The sequence below is a fragment of the Pseudophryne corroboree genome, chromosome 12 (assembly GCF_028390025.1).
Source record: "Pseudophryne corroboree isolate aPseCor3 chromosome 12, aPseCor3.hap2, whole genome shotgun sequence".
NCBI classification, from domain to species: Eukaryota; Metazoa; Chordata; class Amphibia; order Anura; family Myobatrachidae; genus Pseudophryne; species Pseudophryne corroboree.
In genome coordinates this window covers 75855430-75875989 of record NC_086455.1, presented here as the reverse complement: position 1 = coordinate 75875989, position 20560 = coordinate 75855430, and the positions used below count along the sequence as shown (strand labels likewise).

The 20560-nt window shown below is 45.6% G+C and overlaps 1 protein-coding gene across 1 annotated transcript in view; it reads left to right on the top strand.

Moving 5' to 3' along the window:
* Nucleotides 1–20560, top strand: part of UBR1 (ubiquitin protein ligase E3 component n-recognin 1) — a 296661-nt gene that overhangs the window by 245830 nt on the left and 30271 nt on the right. Inside the window, exon 40 of the mRNA XM_063947658.1 lies at nucleotides 19363–19450. Within this exon, the coding sequence (XP_063803728.1) occupies nucleotides 19363–19450 (88 nt within the window). The remainder of the gene's footprint in view (nucleotides 1–19362; nucleotides 19451–20560) is intronic.

Sequence of the window (20560 nt, the reverse complement as noted above, 5' to 3'; positions counted from 1 at the left end):
GCTCAGAAAAAAATACCCAGCAGAGTACTGCTTTGCCTGAGGTATTGTGTGCTGGTCCCTATTATCTCTGTGTCACTCCATAGACTATCTGGGGTTATGGGCCCTCATTCCGAGTTGATCGGTCGCAAGGCGAATTTAGCAGAGTTACACACGCTAAGCCGCCGCCTACTGGGAGTGAATCTTCGCTTCTTAAAATTGCGACCGATGTATTCGCAATATTGCGATTACTAACTACTTAGCAGTTTCAGAGTAGCTCCAGACTTACTCTGCCTGTGCGATCAGTTCAGTGCTTGTCGTTCCTGGTTGACGTCACAAACACACCCAGCGTTCGCCCAGGCACTCCCACCGTTTCTCCGGCCACTCCTGCGTTTTTTCCGGAAACGGTAGCGTTTTCAGCCACACGCCCCTGAAACGCCGTGTTTCCGCCCAGTAACACCCATTTCCTGTCAATCACATTACGATCGCCGGAGCGAAGAAAAAGCCGTGAGTAAAAATACTTTCTTCATAGTAAAGTTACTTGGCGCAGTCGCAGTGCGAACTTTGCGCATGCGTACTAAGCGGATTTTCACTGCGATGCGATGAAAAAGAACGAGCGAACAACTCGGAATGAGGGCCATTGTGTGATTTCTCTTTCTGTGTTTAGCACTGCACTGTGTTATTTCACTGAGCTCTGTGTGTGTTTCTGTAATACAGAATGTCTGGGAAAAAGGTTGTGTCCCCCTCATATAACACCAAGTTCTCCCCTTCACCGGGGGGGGGTTCCCTCCTATGTACCCAGTGTTCTCTACCCTCACATGATAGCAGTGTTCAGGAACCAGAGTGGTTAGAATCAATCAAAAGCATGATTACTAATATAAATACAGAGTTGGCTACTGCCAGGCAGGAAAGGCAGACCCTTAAAAAGTCTGTGGATGGGGTGTGGCCTAGCTGCTGAGGAGACGGGACGCCCTTGGACGGAGCTCCTACAAAGAAGGAGATTTATTTCAATTGTGCCTCTACCCCGGGGTTATTATTTATCTCCTCCACCAGCCCGGACATTGCTGCACCCCCTGGGGAGGTCGGACACTGGCTGCGGAGTCGGGGAGCGTCTTTCAGAGCTCCCGCGGATTGTGGCCTGTCAAGACCCCTCAGACCGGGGCCTCGATTTCGCGCTGGACACGGCGCGCTGCTACGGAGGTCTGTGCGCGGCCGCGATAGGCTCAGTCTGCGCTGCAGTGCCTCTACAGCTGCCGGAACCCCCGCTGGCTACTCCCCGGCTGCCTCACCTTGATCACCCGGCCGGAGACTGGAGGAGAAGCTTGCAGCTTGGCAGGCTGCAGAGGCGCCTGGCGGCCATTTTGGAGAGTGGAAGGTGCCAGGAGATTCAGTGAGCTGCAGACTGTCCCTGTGGGTCAGTCTGCCACAGAAAAGTATCTAGGGGCTTGCAGTCTGACTGAGCAGAGGTGTCCCTGGGGAGCTCCTGAAAAAAGCCCCACATTTACCCCATTATAACTGAGCCACCTGTGTTTACTTTGCTCCTGGAGTTCTGTTATACTGTCCCTGAGGCAGGGCAATCAGTGTGCTGCCATCCATTGCTACAAGTGTCGCTCATCAGTTGTCAGCTGCCCTAAGAGGATAGCGATAGGGTCGCTGGCCCTCGTCTCCGCCTCTGCACTGTCTAGGATGCTGGCTTAGCGGCACAACCTGTCCTACCTGGACCGCGATAGTTTTCTTTATACCTTTCCCTTTTCTACTTAACATACATCCGACAAACAACGTCTGTGTCTCTTTTCATATATGTGATACCCCGCCTTCCCTCTTCACTTTCCCATAATGGCGCAAAGAAACAAGAAAAACACGCAGGCCCCCACAAATTTTGGGACAAAAATCTAAGGGCCCCCCAACTCCTGCATTGCTCACAGATTCTCCTTCCTCCCCCTGCTCATCGGAGGTGGGTATTGACCCATAGATCCAAGCAGTTATGACCAGTTTACTTGAAGGGGTACAATCCGCCTTTAAGCAAGAACTTTCTACAGCTATCTCCGAGTTCAAATCTGATCTCACGGCCCTTAGTAATCGTACGGACGCTCTTGAATCGAAGACAGACGACCTTTGCCGCTCCCAGCAACGTATTGATTCGGAGCTCTCCAGACTCCATGATGAGCTGGAGGACCTCAAAGAACGTCAAGAAGATCAAGAGAATCGCTCCCATCGTAACAATTTGCGCATCCGCAATGTGGCGGAATCAATCCTTAGCTCTGCACTACCATCCTTCCTGAAAGACTTCTTTCAGCACGTCTTACCTGACCTTTCAGATGCTGATTGTCTTTGTGATAGAGCCCACAGAGCGCTCCGAGCGAAACCAGCCCCGACACAGCCGCCCAGGGATGTCATAGTTTGTCTACATTATTTTCGTTCAAAGGAACGTATTCTGATGTCAATACGAGACTCTCCAGTGATCGACTTCCGCGATATGCAATTGCAAGTGTTTCAGGATCTGGCCCCCTCCACCATTCAAAAGAGACGGGACCTCCAGCCTGTTACTCGTATACTATGCCAACAACAAATACGATACAGGTGGGGGTTTCCTTTCATGTTACAAGTTACAGCGAACAATTCTACTTACTCCATCAAAACCTTGAATCAAGGTCAGGATCTGTTGGCTAAACTTGGTCTCCTCCCTGCACCGTCACCCGATGGTGGGTCTGCCTCTTCCTCTGGGTCACGACGCTCCCAGATCCCTCCACCTGAATGGACGAGGGTAACTCGTCACCGCAACGATACCAATGACCCTCCTTGATTTTGGCAAACTCTTTCTGACTACACTTGGACAGTTCTCAACACTTTAGGAATGTGTTTCCTGATAAGAGGAGACTCTTGCTATCATGTTCCATCTTTTAAAGTGCTTGTCATGGGCTCTTATATTGCTCACCAAGCTTTAATGTTTGTCATGTGTTACACCTAGCCTGAAACTACTACGCTGGGCTTTTCCCATTTGCCTTGTCTCCCCTTGTTTCCCTTGTTCTCCCCCCCCCCCCCCCCCTTTATTTTTTTTTTATTGTGTTTATTAAACAGAAGAAATGTAACACACATGTAATAATACAATATGAAACATTAAAGGCGGACAGTTGACACACCTGTCCGTTCATCACAGTGATATGTTTAATTGTAAAATACTGCGAAACACAGTACAAAATTCCCCAATGGTCATGAAGTATAATATAATAACACAGAACAGCTACGCCAAAGCATGACAGTGAATGAGGGCGGCATGGTAAATATCCAATAGTGAGAATCCCCTTTAGAGAAACTAAAACGGTGGCGACCCATCAGTAAGAGTTGCTACATTATACCAAGTTGTTAATCTAATCACCTTACGGATATTCTCTTTGGTATCAATAGGCAATGTGAGTAAGAAAGGAAGCCAAATCTCAAAAAACCCAGCAGCACGGGATTCGACGTCTAAAGAACATTCAGTCCAATCCATTTGGAATAGGAGTAATAACCGGGGCAACATAAGAGAAATAGGGATATGGTCTTTTTGTATCCATTGGGATAGTATTGGTTTCTTTGCTGCAGCTGTGATGCGAGCCAGGAGCAGTGGTATATCCTTGGTTAGTGCAGGGGTTTGGGGTTCTATATAGTTCCAGAAGGCCCATGCCATTGTTAATGTAAATGGAATACCTAAGTTGGTCTTAATGTACATCTGTATCAGATCCCAGAATGATTGTATAACTGGGCAAGATCATAAACAATGTATAATATCAGCATCAGGGGATCGACATTTAAAACATAAGGAGTCATCTGCAGCCCCAGTAAGGAACCGCAGTCGAGGAGTATAATAAGCTCTGTGCAGAATTTTCAAATGCATCTCTGCATACGAGGAAGATACCAACTGTTTAGTGAGCAAATTAGACCATTTAATAATCGTGTGTATATCTACTCCCGCAAAGACGTCTTTCCATTTAGCTATGCCCGTGGTGGTTTTAGTATAGTCAATCTTTCGTCTGATATAAGTATATATTAAAGATGTAGAGTGAGGGGAGTCTAGACGTCGTCGTACTATTCCATCCAGTGGAAAAGCGAGATCAGCGGGCTGTGAGTGGGCTAAAACAGATGTTGCAAAGCTACACATTTGAAAATACACAAAAAAAGGGAAGTGTAAAGTCGGGTATCTATCCCGTAATTGGGACAATGATAATACCGCTGAGCAGTCATCATTTAAAAATTGAAATAATGAGCGGAGTCCCTGGAGGTGCCAACTGTGTATAGTCTCACCTGCCTCCCCTCCCTGAAAAGCCGAATTCCCTAATAAAGGCTGGAACAGGGATTGTGTCAGAGTGAGTTTAGAACGTTTTCTAATGTGATGCCATGCCTTGTAGGGAGCATATAATAATGGAATTGATTTTATATCCTGCGATATGGAGGAATTCGGGAAATGTAATATCTTTAGCAAATCATGACTAGGGAGCAAAGCCTGTTCTAGTTCCTTGTTAACAAAATTGTCCCCATCACCTATCCAGTCCAAGGCACATCTATAATTAGCCGCTAAAGAGTAATCTTCCAGGCAGGGGAGATTGACTCCCCAAAGTGAGGGTGGTTGTTTTAATTTAAACAATGCAATTCGAGGACGTTTATTCGCCCATATAAATTTAGTAATGGCTTTATTTAATGTATAGATATCCTTTTTGGATAACAAGAATGGGAGCATCTGTATTGGGTAAAGCAAACGCGGGAAAGACACCATTTTGTATAAATGGCACCTACCCAAATATGAGATCCCAGGTGTTGCCACCTCGTAAAGTCCTCAAGTATCCTATTAATGTAGTAAGAAAAATTTAAAGAATACAATTCCGAGGGACTAGATGATACACGTATACCCAGATATGTTATGTAATTATGCGCCCATTTGAAAGGGAATGCACCATCCCATCCCCCCCTCGCATCTCCACCCAACGCCAGTGCCTCTGTCTTATCGAAATTAATCAAAAATCCTGATATTAAGTTGAAATTCCGCAAAGTAGTCAATAGTGAGGGAAAAGATGTTATAGGATCGCTGAAATATAGTAAAAGATCATCCGCAAAGGCGGATACTTTTATGGTATGAGAGCCCACTGCAATACCCTTCCAGGACACTTCATTAATGTATGAGCGGATCTAAAGCCAAATTAAACAAGGGAGAGAGGGGGCAACCCTGTCTCGTCCCCTATGTAGCTGAAATGATTTTGTATTTAACCCATTAATCGTAATAAATGCTTGAGGTGTGGCGTATAAAGTTTTAAAAACATTGACAAACTCCGTACCAAAGTGTTGGGCCTGTAGGACTCGCAGTATATGAGACCAGGAGACGCGGTCAAATGCCTTATCGGCATCACAACTGACTATAAGGGCTTTTCGACACTCTTGATTGATTTGAGCTATGTATCGCTGCCAACAAAGTACGTATATTATGTACTGAAGTTCTGTTTCGGACAAACCCATTTTGAGCAGGATGTAAAATTCGCTGCAAGATGGGCTGAAGTCGAAACGCTAATAATTTGGTAAATAGTTTCAAGTCCTGGTTCAGCAGGGAAATCTGCCTATAGGATTGTACATATTTAGGATCTTTTCCCGGTTTCGGAAAGACCACTATTCTAGCTTCATCGAAACCGGTTGGAGCCGGATTTCCTCGCAACAATGAATTAAAAAGAGCTAGCATGTGTGGTGTCAAATGGGTAGTAAGCATTCGGTAGTACTCTGCCCCAAACCCGTCCGGACCAGGGAATTTCCCTTTTTTTAACAATTTGATTAGAGATAATAATTCCGATTCCTGGACCGGTGCCGTTAGAGACTCCCTCTCCTCCTCCGTTAGTACTGGTAATCCCGCCTTTTCCAAAAACCTCAGTCCCTCCTTTGGATAATCAGGAGGAGACTGATATAAAGTTTGGTAATAGCGTAAGAATTCCTCAGAGACAGCAGGAGTATCCATAACAGTAGAAGTAGGGTCAATATACAATTGAGTGATACGTGAAGGAGCAGAGCACGACCGAACTAAGTTTGCCAATAACCGGCCCGATTTATTGCCAGTTCTAAAAAAAACTTGTTCCTACGGATATCATGAGAGAAACTCGCCCGTTCGGTACATAGGGCATCATATTGCTGTTTAGCTGCAAGGTAGGCCTGGCGATTTTCAGGTGAGTAGTGTGAAACAAGTACATTATAAGCTTTAGTTAAAGTTTGACTAAGATCTTTTAAGTGAATGTTAAGTGCCTTGCGTCTCCTGGAGACATACTCCATAATCTGGCCCCGTATTACCGGCTTCGAGGTGGACCAAAACAGATTTATGTCCTCCGCATGTTCAATGTTATCAGTCTTGTAATTCAAAAAATGCAGGCGAAAGTCTGAGGAGTTTTCCATATAGGCCGGAAACCTCCAGTTGCAGGATTGTGGTATAGGAGTGTCCAACTTTATAGTGAACCACACCGGAGCATGATCAGAAAGGAGAATGGGATCTATCTGGGAGTGTACTACCTGCTGCAAAAGGGCATCCGAAATCAACCAATAATCTAATCTGGATGAGGAGTGATGGGGATGTGAGTAAAATGTATACTCACGAGAATCAGGATGTTGGCACCTCCAGGGATCACATAATCTCATCGAGTTGGTCAATAGAGAAAGCGATGGGGGGGGGGGGGGGGGGGGGGCGATCGAACCATGGGCGGTTGCGGAGGTGGTTCTGTCTAATCCTGTCAGTTGAACACAGTTAAAGTCCCCGCCCAAAATGACTGCGCCCTCTGCCCAGTCTTTTAACTTTGCATAGATATCTGTGAAAAAGTAGGCGTTAGTACCCGTGGGAGCATAAATATTAGCTAAGGTGTAAGGCATACCATGTACAGTCATTTTCAAAAACAAATACCTTCCCTCCGGGTCTATTAAGCAGTCACTAAAATTGTAAACCAGAAATTTGCTAAAAATAATCATGACCCCCCCGTTGTTTAGATGTGTAAGATGCCGTTTTAAAGTCTCCTATCCATGAATCCCGTACCACATTAGGGTCAGAAATTTTCCAGTGTGTTTCCTGTAAGAAAACAATATCTGGCCGTAAACGTTTTAGGTGGGTCAGAATTTTCTTTCTCTTTATAGGAGAATTTAAGCCCTCCACATTCCAAGTAACTAGTTTAAGAGCTGTTTTTAACTTTTTAGGGGGATTAATAATCGCAGCCATTTAACCGATGCCAACCCTAGGCCAAGTCATAAAATTAACCTCTCTCTTTAGGGAGCCCTTTCCCGTCCCAGCGAGCGGGGAAGGGGATAGAGAAAATCTGACCAGTAGGGGGGAGTATAAACACATCACAATTAATAGGGATATATCACGTGTGTCAACCTCAATTAGAATTTCAACAATTACAATAAACCTTTTTAACATTATATGAACCCAGGAGGATTTCCGACTGGGTCGCATCCCAACAGAACATTGCAGGACACAATCATACCACGAGAACAGTAGGGATTTCGAACCAGAGGGCCATCTAATACTAGAGCATTTTAAAAGCTGAGTAAAGATGAGAAGAGAAAGAAGAAATGAGATCAGTGAGTCATAGACAAAGAATAAGAATAAGGAAAAGAGGGCAAGTGAGCCAAAGAGGAAAAAAGGAAGACTGAACTGAAGATTTTCTATAGGATGGTTGGTCCCGAAAAAGAATCCAACAAATGCTACAAAACAGCACATCATATCTAGGCACTAAACTACCTGAAATAGATCTAATACGTTTCAAATCAAATATGATCAACTGTAAACTGAATGTTCAAGAAATAGAAGATGACATCACAATGCAATTCTATAGTGTCAATCCGCATCGTCCATCCTGGACGAGCGGGAAGAAGCTAAGGAATCCACAAAGTTACTTGCAGCTTGCGGAGTGTCAAAGAAGTAAGTTTTTCCTGAATGTATGACCCTCAGCTTAGCAGGATACAGTAATGCAAATCGAAGCTCCATCTCAAACATGCGTTTGCATACTAGGGAAAACTCTCGTCGCTTTGCAGCCACCATATATGAGAAGTCTTGAAAAAGAAGAATCTTGGATTCCTGGTATTTGAGAAAGGAACGATTTCTATAGGCATCAAGCAGACGAACCTTATCAGCGTAATTTAAAAACTTCATGATGACCGGTCTGGGCCTATCTTTGGTAGATTGTCGGTCTGGACCAATACGATGAACACGTTCAATCATCACGGATTCCGAGTCCGATACACATCCCAATTCCCTCGGCAACCATTGAGATATCGGATTCATCAGTTCGTAAGGTTTCACCGATTCCGGGAGCCCTATAAGATGCACATTACTTCTTCTGTTTCTGTTCTCTAAATCTTCGAGTTTCTCTTGCATGGACGTCACTATTTTATCCTGTTCCGAGAGGGCCGTTTTGGCTGTTGTTAAATCATCCTCAAGGTCTGAGATTCTTTGCTCCGCCTCCGACAAACGTTGGTCATGATGATTCAACTGGGTAAGGGCAGAATCCAATGAGTCCTTCAATGGAGCCAATTTTTGATCCAAGAGGGAGGCCAAGATGTCAGTGATCTCATGCGTTGTAAAGGATTTGGCAGAATCCGTTGTTGTAGTAAGTGATGAGCATCGCAAAAGACTATTATTAGGACCAGATGCCGGTGACTGAGGGCTATCTGTAGGGATGTTGTCCCGACCCCGGCCTTTATTCGCTTGTGAACCGCGGGGGTTTCTGGAAGTTTTAGCCATGTACTTATCCATTATGAGAAACTTATGGCGTAAAAGGGTCCGTAGGGTATGACAAGGTATAAAAGATGCAGACAAACTTGTAGCTGCAATATAATTGCGCACCAGCTGGGGGAGCTCCCACTCTATGTATTAAGGATGGTCTGCTGTTTTTTTGTTTTGTTTTTCGTTCTTTTCCTTTCCTTCTATAGCTGCACAGATAGGCCAGCCTGTGGTGTAGTTGAAAGGAGCCTTAGGACAACCGCTGCGGACCGGTCCAATGAGCAAAATAGACCCAGTAGCAATAGCCGCTTATATGTAGAAATCAAAGCCCCAGAGGGGGAGAAGCATAATGAGAAAAATTCAAATAAAGCAGAAATAGAAATATAGCTGAAGGGCATATAATATGGGAAGACAGAACACTCGTCTGTCCTTACCTGCTTACCCCAGCCACAAAGCTTGAAAGGCAGGAGAATGGTAGAATTGCAGGCTGTTCCAGTAGTGTTTCCCACACTTAAGATGGCCGCCGGGTGATGCACTGCCCGAGGAAGCAACCCCAGGGATCCAGTGTGTGGGCTCCGTGCGTGAAGGAAGAATGCTGTCTGTGTGCAGGGGGAGGCCAGGACCTGGATCACCAGGTAACACACTCCGGGGAGCAGGAGAGGCAGCGCTTCAGTCGCGGGCACGAACGGAGCGGGAGGCTCCGCTCCGTCGCCTTGGAAACCCGCGGCCGGCGCCCAGCGCACTAGAGGTCCTGGCTGTGTGGAGGGAAGAGGGCCGCAACCCGCAAAGACGCTCTGAGCGTCCCCCGGCTCCGCAACCCGCCTCCTCCAGTCCCCCGTCCGCAGCAGAGGGGCAACAGGTGGCGTGGGAGAACCTGGTGGGCTAAACGGCAGGGTATATCTTCTTTTTAAGGACGCCGTGCAGGAGCAGCTCCAAGGCACGTCTTTTTTTTTTTTCTTTTTTTTTATGTTGGTTATGACACAATACGTTTTTGTTTATTGTTTTTCAAATTTTGGGTTACATTATTGGCTATCTTCGGCTCGGCCGACTCAACTGTTGCGGTCCAGGGGACCCGCTTCTCCTGCATTAGTTTGCTGTTCCCATTACCCCCGTGCTCCCTTTATTTGCTACTTCAAAATATGATGTTTAATATTTGTGTAGCGGCCCTTGATTGGGACCCTATAATTCAGGGTTTTCTCCCGTATGGGTTCTCTATCACTTCCTCCTCTTCTGTATTTCTGATTCTTGTTTTTTGCTGTTCTTCTTCTTTCCTTTTCCTTCTTCCCCGGGACGGGTTTTCACCGCTTCTCTTTTGTTCTTTGGTATCACATGGCGCTTAAACTATTTTCTATAAATGTTAACGGGCTTAACTCTCCCAAGAAACGTACAGTGATGTTGTCCGCCTGTCGGAGAGAGAAGGCTGATATAGTTTTCCTCCAAGAGACCCATTTCACCGGTACTCACTCTCAACTCCACGGTAAGCCATTTACCCAGACCTTTTTTGCCTCTGCTGACTGTAAAAAGGGGGGGTAGCTATATTGATCCACCGTAATATTCCATTTGTCCACACTACAACCATAGCTGATCCTGACGGCCGATACCTGATAGTGATTGGTACGCTCCGCACTGATATTCTAACGCTCGTGTTTGTATACGCCCCTAATCAAGACCAATCCCGTTTCTTTCGCACACTCTTTTTGCGTCTTAATAGAGTAGCACAAGGCCACATTATTTTAGGTTGGGACTTTAACACTGTTCTTGATCCCTTCTTAGATAAATCTACTCTTCCTAAAACTAAGAAGGAGGCATCCCCGTCTGATGCTGCCCTCACATTGACATCCTCCCTCACGCAACTTGATTTACGAGACACCTGGCGTCTTAAACACTCCAACGCTAGAGACTATACCCACTTCTCTGCACCTCATCAGCATTACTCTCGAATAGATATGATATATGTATCTCACTCACTCTCGACGTTGATATCTGATTCAGGCATCACTCCCTGTTCATGGATGGACCATGCAGGAGTATATATCCTGGACGACCTCTATGGAACCCCTAATAAGTCCCGTAAATAACGTCTTGATGATACTCTTCTTTCGCACCCCTCCACTGTCTCAGACACTAAATTGAACCTAAATTTTTTTTTAAGGAAAACGCCTCCCCAGAAGTCTCTCCTAGCCTAGTTTGGGAAGCACATAAAGCCACTATTCACTGCCACTTCATGTCTAAGGCCTCAGTCATACGTAAGAAAGCAGCACAGGAAGTTTCCTCATTGGAATCTCAAATTACTGCGCTTTTAGCCCAACATAAAATTGCCCCGTGCGACTCCCTTCTCTCCCAGATAAATAACCTCAGAGGTCAGTTAAACACCCTTTTATCGCGGAGAGCAGCAGCTATACTGCAGAAGCTTCGTCAAAAATGTTATGATAATGCGGATAAAATAGATAGTCTCTTAGCTAATAAGTTAAGAAGTAAGCGAGCTATGGGACTGATAGAAAAACTACATTCTTCTACATTAGATGCACTCGCTTATGATCCTAAGTTGATGGTGGAGGAATTTCGGAACTATTATAGCTCCTTATATAATCTCCCTGCCCCCCCTCTTCCCTCCGATGGCCCAGATGGAGCATGTTCATATTTGTTGGGTGCCCCCTTGCCGGGTTTGACAGAGCAACAGATTTCTCTCCTTAATGCGGATATATCGCTGGAAGAGACGGTTGCCGCTATCAAATCTATGCGGTCGTCAGCTGCCCCTGGTCCAGATGGCTTTACTGCTCAATATTACAAAACATTCCATACGGAATTGGCTCCTTACCTTACTTCACTCTTTAATAGTGTTCTAGAGGGAGCATCATTTGCACCAGCGACTGTACAAGCTGACATTATTGTGATTCCGAAGCCAGAGCGGGATCCAACGCGATGTTCCAACTATCGCCCGATCTCTTTGCTGAACGTAGATCTTAAGATATACGCTAAAATCTTAGCCAACCGCTTAGCTCCCCTACTTACACAACTAATACACCCGGACCAAGTGGGCTTCATTTCTGGCCGCCAGGCCTCCGATAATACCAGGAGAGCCATAGATTTGATTCACTCTATCCATAAACAGAAGCTACCCTCGTTGTTGTTAGCAAGAGATGCCGAGAAGGCTTTTGACAGAATCTCCTGGCCCTTTGCTTTCTCAGTACTCCGGAGGATGGGTTTTTCTGGCAAATTCCTAGAAGGTGTTTCGGCGCTTTACAGATCCCCTACTGCCACGGTTTCTGTTAATCGCCTCACCTCTTCCGCGTTCAATATCACTAACGGCACCAGACAGGGATGCCCGCTCTCCCCGTTGCTATTTGCCCTGGTTATGGAACCACAGGCAGCAAGGATCCGAGCTAATATAGATATAGCTGGAGTGCGGGTAGGCCTTACTGAACATAAAATTGCGTTATACGCTGATGATGTCCTAATATCTCTAGGATCCCCATCTCAGTCGTTACAGCCGCTCCTTTCTGAGATAGACCTCTACTCTAAACATTCAGGTTATAAACTTAATACGAGTAAGATTGAAGTATTGAATTTTTATATCCCCGGCCCGATTAAGCTCTCTTTGGAAAATTCCTTTCCATTTCTATGGCACAAGCAAAAGATTAAATATCTAGGTATTTTTCTAACGCATAGCCATCATCAACTTTACCAAGCTAATTTCCCTAGGCTTTTAGATCGAATTAAATCAGATTTGACTTCTTGGTCTAGTCTCTTTATCTCCTGGATAGGTAGGATAAACTCGGTGAAGATGAACGTGCTCCCTCGGATACTTTACCTGTTCCAGACCCTCCCGATATTTATTCCTCCATCTGTTTTTAAATTCTTACAATTTCATACGTCACAATTCATATGGGCGAATAAGCGTCCCCGCGTCCAATTGAAACTTACAGCGCCCCACATTTAGTGGCGGTCTAGGCATCCCAGATTTTAGAAGATATTACTTAGCCACACAGCTCTCACACTGCGTACAATGGTGTAACCCCGAATCTAGAAGGGTCTGGGTATCTATTGAAGCTGCCGAAATGGGTCTCTCTACTCTCTCTTCTCTTCTCTGGCTTTCGAAACCCTGCCGCCCCAGAACTATAGCATCCCACCCTGTAGTTTCCCGCTCACTAACGATTTGGGACTTTGCCAATAGCTTGGCCCCAGCTCCATCCCCTATCATCCCAATATTACATAACCCCGCATTCCCTCCTGGTACACATAAATCACTGTTTGCCCCTTGGCAAAATAGAGGTATCTTATATCTGAATGATATTACTAGGGATACTAGTTTTCCACAGTTTTCTCAGATTCAAGAAACTATTGATATTCCCTCTAGATATTTTTATCAATTTTTACAACTCAGACATTTTCACTCCTCAACAGGCCGCGTCCTCTCTAGTAGACCCCTGACCACGTTTGAGACTATATGTTTCAGGCGTCACTCAACCAAAGGCCTAATTTCCCTCTTATATACTACTCTCACTGGGAACACTTCCTCTCAGCGTGATCCTCATGAGAGAGCATGGGAAACGGATCTAGGCTCGGCTTTAGATGACGAGGAATGGTCTGAGGCCTGGGGTAACGCGACGTCTAGCTCTATCTGCGTTAGAATCAAAGAGAATATCTATAAATTATTATATAGATGGTACTATGTACCATCTCGCTTGAGTAAAATGTACCCAGATATGTCTGATAGGTGCTGGAGAGGATGTGGCGCAGAGGGCTCTTTCCTACACATATGGTGGTCATGTCCTAAAATAGCGCACATGTGGAGGGACGTGATCAACTTTATATCTGACTTGCTACAGATTTCCATTCCTTCTGACCCTAAATACATTCTCCTCCCCTTAAACCTACCAACTCTAACAAAATTTCAAAATAAATTGTTACGACATATAGTACAACATGTCAACTAGCTGCAGATTGGAAAAACCCTATCCCGCCTTCGATGCAATCTATAATTGCCCGTATCTGGTACGTTTACCGCATGGACTACATGACTAGCATCATAAACTGCTCCTCTAAGTCATTCGAGAAAATTTGGAGTCCATGGCTGGCCACCCAGCATGCCCCTTCACCCTTTAATTTGTGATACCCTGCACCATATTTGATGGGACCCTCCCGCGAACTCTATCCTATTCTCTTTTGTCTATTCCTCTTCTTTCTTCTCTTCTTCTCTGTCTTTTTTTCTTCCTGATCTTCTTCTACTCTTGCTCTTTAATGTTAGTCAGTTAGCTGCGCTACTGACTGGCCTTTTTTCTATTTTATACCACCCGCTCTCTGGGTCAAAAATGGGTCACTGTTTGTTTTTTCAGTTATCTTTATAACTACCAAATGTTATGCTATATTTGCAATATAACTTGCTAAAACCACTATCTGCTGGTATCTGTTTGCATCTGTGATTCCATGAATAAAATTATTTAAAAAAAAAAAAAAAAAGTCTGTGGATGAGTTTTTGTTCAAGGCTGCTGACCACAGACAGTCTCCTCAGCCCCCCCCCCCCCCCCCAATCCCCCCCTCGTCGGTCTCTCACAAACGCACACTCCCACAGGTGCTCCAATCTGATACTGATTTGCCAGATCTGGATGAAGGGGAGGTGGATGTGGAAGGTGACAAAACTCTGTCTCAGGGTATTGAGGCTCTGATTTATTCTATTAGAGAAGTCCTCAACATACCGGATAAGGAGACTAATCCTGAAGAGGAATTGTTTTTTAATGTGAAACCAAAATCTTCTGCCACCTTCACTGTCTCCAAGGAATTAAACTCTCTCTTTAGGGAGGCATGGGTTAATCCTGACAAAAAATTCCAAACTCCCAAACGGTTACTAAACTCTTTTCCTTTCCCTCCTGAGGATAAGAAAGTATGGGAAAATCCCCCGTGCGTGGATACTTCAGTGTCCGGGCTGTCACGTAAAATTGTGCTGCCTGCACCTGGGGCTATCTCCCTCAAAGTCCCAGCTGACCGCAAAATTGAGACTACACTCAAATCAATTTATACGGCGGTGGGCATAGCACAAAGGCCCACTATTGCTTGCGGCTGGATTACAAGGGCCATGGTAAAATGGTCTGATAATATAATAGAGGGATTTGACATACTACCCCAGGAAGAGATCATGACTCTACTGCATCATATCCAGGATGCTTAGAATTTTATGAGTGAGGCAATTAAAGAAATAGGCCTCATCAATGGCCGGGCCACAGCGATGGCGGTCTTGGCTCGCAGGGCTCTGTGGCTGCAACTATGGTCAGCGGATGCCGTTTCCAAGAAAGGCGTGGAGAATCTTCCTTTTACAGGGGAGGCCTTGTTTGGGGAAGAACTGAACAAGTGGATTTCTCAAGCGACGACTAGACGTCCCTACCCTGGGCCTTCTCTGCAGTCCGTTCGTGTGGCCAGATTTAGAGGCAGAGCCTGAGGAGCCTCAATTGCTGCCAGAGGAAATCGAGGTAAGTTCTGTAAACCAGCGGCTGCTGGATATTTGGGCCAAGCCTCTGGGTCCTCATTCACTAAGCCTTCCGTGTGACGGTTGGCCCCAGTAGCAAGGCTCGCTTTCAAAACTTCGCCCATGTGTGGGCGAACTCCTGCCCGGGACCCCTGGGTGAGGGATCTTATATCCCAGGGGTACCGGTTGGAATTTCAAGCACTACCTCCTCCCAGATTCTTTCAAGCACTACCTCCTCACAGATTCTTACCAGCTTCACTTGTAGTAAGGGTTACCTTGCAAGATGCCATTCAAAAACTACTACTAACGGGGGTTATTGTTCCAGTACCTACTCCGTTACACAACAGGGGATTTTTTTCCAGCCTGTTTGTGGTGCCGAAGCAGGACAACTCGGTACGGCCAATCTTGAACCTCATATCTCTGAACCCGTATCTGCGTGTGTTCAAGTTCAAGATGGAATCCCTAAGGGCGGTGGTCTCTGGCCTAGAGGAGGGGGAATTCCTGGTATCCCTGGATATCAAGGACGCGTATCTACACATCCCAATATGGCCTCATCAGGCTTACCTACGGTTCGCTATACTTGACCGCCACTTCCAATTTCTGGCATTACCCTTTGGTCTCTCCACAGCTCCAAGGGTATTCACAAAGGTATTGGCGGAGATGATGCAGCAATTACGCAAAATGGGAGTCACCATAGTTCCCTACTTGGACGATCTCCTGATAAAGGCGAAGTCCAGGGAATGTCTGCTTCACAGCATTGACTTGGCTACTCGCCTTCTCACAGATGGGTGAATCCTCAATTTCCAAAAGTTTCACCTGGAACTGTCTTAGAGTTCAGTTCCTGGGAATGATACTGGACACTTTCTCAGAAGGTGTTCCTCCCCATGGACAAGGCCTTGACAATCCAGGCTATGGTCCGCTCAGTGCTCAGACCTGGGCCAGATGGTGGCCTCCTACAAGGCAATCCAGTACGGCAGGTTCTATGCCCGTCCGTTCCAGCTGGATTTGCTGGACAAATGGTCAGGGTCTCACCTGCACATGCACCAGACTATTGCTCTGTCGCCAAAAGCACGGATCTCTCTGTTATGGTGGCTACAAGTCCCTCACCTGGTGGAGGATCGGAGTTTCGGTACCCAATAAATGTTCTGGAACTCAGGGCAATTTACAGTGCTCTTCTGCAGGCCTCCTGTCTTCTCCGAAATCAGGCCAATCAGGTACAGTCGGACAACGCCACGGCATCGGCTTACATAAATTAACATGGAGGAACAAGAAGCAGAGCCGCAATGTGATAGGTGTCTCTGATACTCCTCTGGGCGGAAACAAACGCAATGGCCATCTCAGCCATATTTATCCCAGGTGTGGACAATTGGGAGGCGGACTTCCTCAGCAGACATCCGGGGCAATGGGGCCTTCACCCTCAGGTGTTTAACAACTGGTTCACCGGTGGGGCTGTCCACAGATAAATCTGATAGCTTCTCGCCTCAACAAGAAGCTCCATCGTTACTGTTCCAGGACAAGGGATGCGCAGGCTTCAGCGGTGGATGCTCTGACGGCGCCATAGACTTACCAGTTCGTGTACCTGTTTCCCCCAATCCCTCTCATTCCCAGAGTTCTAAAAAGGGAAAGAGTTCGTGCAATTCTGATTGCCCCGGATTGGCCCTGACGGGCCTGGTATACAGACCTCCTAACCATGTCTCTGGAGGATACCTGGCCTCTGCTGCTTCTCAAGGACCTTCTTCATCAAGGGCCATTCGTCTATCCAGACTTACTGTGGCTACGTTTGACGGCTTGGAAGTTGAGAGGGAGATTCTAGCCAGAAAAGGTCTTCCCTCCAAGGTTATTTCAACTATGGTCCGGGCCCATAAGGTGGTCACGTTAAACATTACCACCGTATCTGGAAGAAATAAGTTTCCTGGTGTGAGGGTAGAAAATATTCTCCAGAGTTTCAACTTGGCCGTTTTCTGCTCTTCCTGCAGGCAGGAGTGGATATGGGCCTACGCTTAGGCTCCATCAAAGTTCAGATTTCGTCTCTCTCTCCATCTTCTTACAGAAACAGCTGGCGGTACTTCCGGAAGTACAGACATTCTTGAAGGGTGTTCTTCGCATTCAACCTCCGTATGTCCCTCCCACAGCTCCGTGGGATATCAATGTGATCTTGACCTTTCTTCAGTCGTATTGGTTTGAACCATTGCAAAAGGTGGAATTAAAATATCTTAGTTGGAAGACTGTCATGTTGCTGGCTTTAGCCTCTGCCAGATGGGTTTCTGAATTGGGGGCCTTATCCTGTAAGAGCCCATATTTGATATTTCATGAGGATAGGGCAGAGCTCAGTACTCGTCCGCAGTTTTTACCGAAAGTGGTATCGGCCTTTCACATTAATCAACCGATAATGGTTCCGGTGCTGTCTGATGCATCGGTTGCTCCAAAGTCCTTGGACATTGTTTGGGCTTTGAGGATTTACGTCAAGAGGACTGCTCGTCACAGAAAATCTGACTCGCTTTTTGTCCTTTACGACGCTACCAAAATTAGATGTCCTGCTTTTAAGCAGTCCATTGCTCATTGGCTCAGGTTAACCATTCAACAAACCCATTCTTCAGCTTCATTGCCACTACCGAGTTCTATTCAGGTCCACTCCACAAGGTCGGTGGGTTCTTCCTGGGCGGCTGCCCGGGCCATCTTGGCCTTACAGTTGTGCCGGGCAGCTACTTGGTCTGGTTCGAACACATTCGTTAAGTTCTATAGGTTCGACACCTTAGCCAGAGATGACCTTCAGTTTTGTCAGGTGGTTTTGCAGGGGTCTCTCCACTCTCCCACCCATTCTAGGAGCTTTGGGATTTCCCCATGGTACTAATGTAACCCCAGTATCCACTAGGACGTTAGAGAAAATAGGAATTTAATACCTACCGGTAATTCCTTTTCTCGTGGTCCGTAGTGGATACTGGGCGCCCGCCTCAGTGCTTCATGTTCCTGTTTACCTGGTTGTAAGTGGTCTTGTTTGGGTCTGGTGTTGCTGTCCCTGTTCCATGTTTGGTTAGTTTTGCTATCCTTGTTCTGGTTAACGTTGCTCTCCTCTGTTCTGGTTAGCGCTGCTATCCTTTGTTACTGTTGTGTGTTGGTTCGTTATCTCACCGCTTTTGTGTTATTCCTTCTCTCATGGTATGTCCGTCTCCTCGGGCACAGTTTTCCTAGACTGAGTCTGCTAGAGGGGTATAGAGGGGAGATGCCAGCACACACTAATGATTTCTTAAAGTGCTAGGCTCCAGTGGACCCGATCTATAACCCATGGTACTAATGTCACCCCAGTATCCACTGCGGACTATGAGAAAAGGAATTACCAGTAGGTATTAAATTCCTAATTTTCACCTAAATCCCAGGTCTAACCCGAGATTTGAAACACAGGGACTGACTCCTTTCACCGTACATCCAACCTGGATTACACTGCACACGGGTGCAGAGGTGCCAGGAGTCTCGGCAGCAGTAGAGAATCCTGCTCCACCCCTTATGTCACTGGCCCCACTCCCCAAATCTTTGTCACCCCTGCAGGAAGCAGCATCCTTGTGGATCTCTCCATGCTGTAAATGGCTGTCTGGTTGGATGACCCGCCTTACCTGTTTACACTGCCTCTTAATCCGTGTCCTTCCCGGGACCAACCCTGCAAGCTAGCCTGGTTGGATTCCTGGGCCACTGGACCCAGATTAACCCTTTTCCACTGAGCCGCGACCTGGGTTATCACAGCAATAACCTGGGTTTAAGCGACAGTGGAAAAGGGGTATAAGAGAGAGCTCACCTTATACAGACACATGGTTAATATCCAGCTCATTAAGAAGTCGGCTAATTATACAATTATACAGATATAAAGCACATGGCCACCTCACTTTATAATGAGTTAGGCCGGGACACATTAGGCCGATATCATCATGATTTCCTGTATCGGAAAGACAAATCATGCATATCACCTAATGTGTATGGCCGAGTGGGCGCTGGTTGGCCATGCTGCATGGTCAATCAGAAAATATCCTGTGTGACCCAGTGCAGTGTAATGAAGGATGAAACAAGATCACATCAGGCAATGTGTACAGCCAATCGGGGATGGTCCGGGACGAAGGGAAATCATCCTGACCATCGACCCAATTGCCCGTTGGCCTGATGTGTTGGCCTGGCCTAACTCCATTCTTCTTATGTTGATTTTTCTGTATGTCCAATCTCTCGGCAGACACTGTGCCTTCAGCAATGCATAATGAGGGTGAAGAAGCACGTAATGCAGCCAGTCTGTGCCAGAACCTTTCACAGCTTACCAATGGGTGAGTACACCAATACTCTGAGTTTGGACTTGTGCTTTCTGGATAGATAGTTATGTATGATGAAGTAGAGCATCCCATGGTGTAAGGTCTTTTCACAACACCCAAAAGTATGTCTCAGTGATAGTAGAAGCTAACTTCAGCTGGTACCAATGAACCCTTGTGTACACCTTTCGCAAACAGTCACAGGTACATGGAATCTGAATGTCCTTTAAGAATCAGAGTGAAGGCTAAATACACTGTGATAGCGCTGCATTGGGTGACATGTTCAACTTTCAACAGAACTCACTGCTGTGCAGAAATAATGATTTACTGTAACGTTTTATTCTTTCTGATATAAGTTACAGTTTAAGACCCCCTTTTAAATCAGATTTTCATAGCATTAAAGACAGTTTGATCTATTTAGTATTGACTAAATGCAAGAGTCCACTCTAGTGATTAACAATCATGTCATTTCTCTCCGCAAAGCTGTAGTGGTAGGACCATTTTTTTCTTCCTGTAACTAAAATATCTTTGGAGTATTTTTCCACCTTGTCACCTATACAGAAGATCTCTGGTGTTGGGTGGAAGCTCTGAGTCTTAAAATATATATATAAAATAACTTCTAACAACGTTACTGTAACAATGTATTAGAAACTATTAAAGGGTTGTTTGGTTTTGGAAACAACTCCCCTTATTTCCTGCCTATCTTGTTTAGTAAATGGGGAGATATTACCTTCACTAAATAAATGTGTCGGAATGTGGCACCTAGCTAGTCTAGTTCATAGAGGAGGCCTCACTCTGTTCTGTATGATTTAATAGAACCATTTATGTGACCTGTATTCTGATCTATTGAATTAGACTATTAATTTGCTATTTGAGCAGGACCTAAAGGCTAAATGTTTAATCTTTGGTGGTAGATATGGCTCAACTCAGATCAGGTGCCCCAAAACTTCAAATACCCCAGCTTTAAATATGAGCTAGTACATACACATGGGAATGCATGCACTCATTGACTAGTTATTTTATATGTATATTTAAAGCATTTATAGTTATTGTATTTAGAAATAGAGTTTCTTACTACATGTATGTTGTTGTTTTTTTTCTTTCTGTTGCCATCTATTTATATATTTA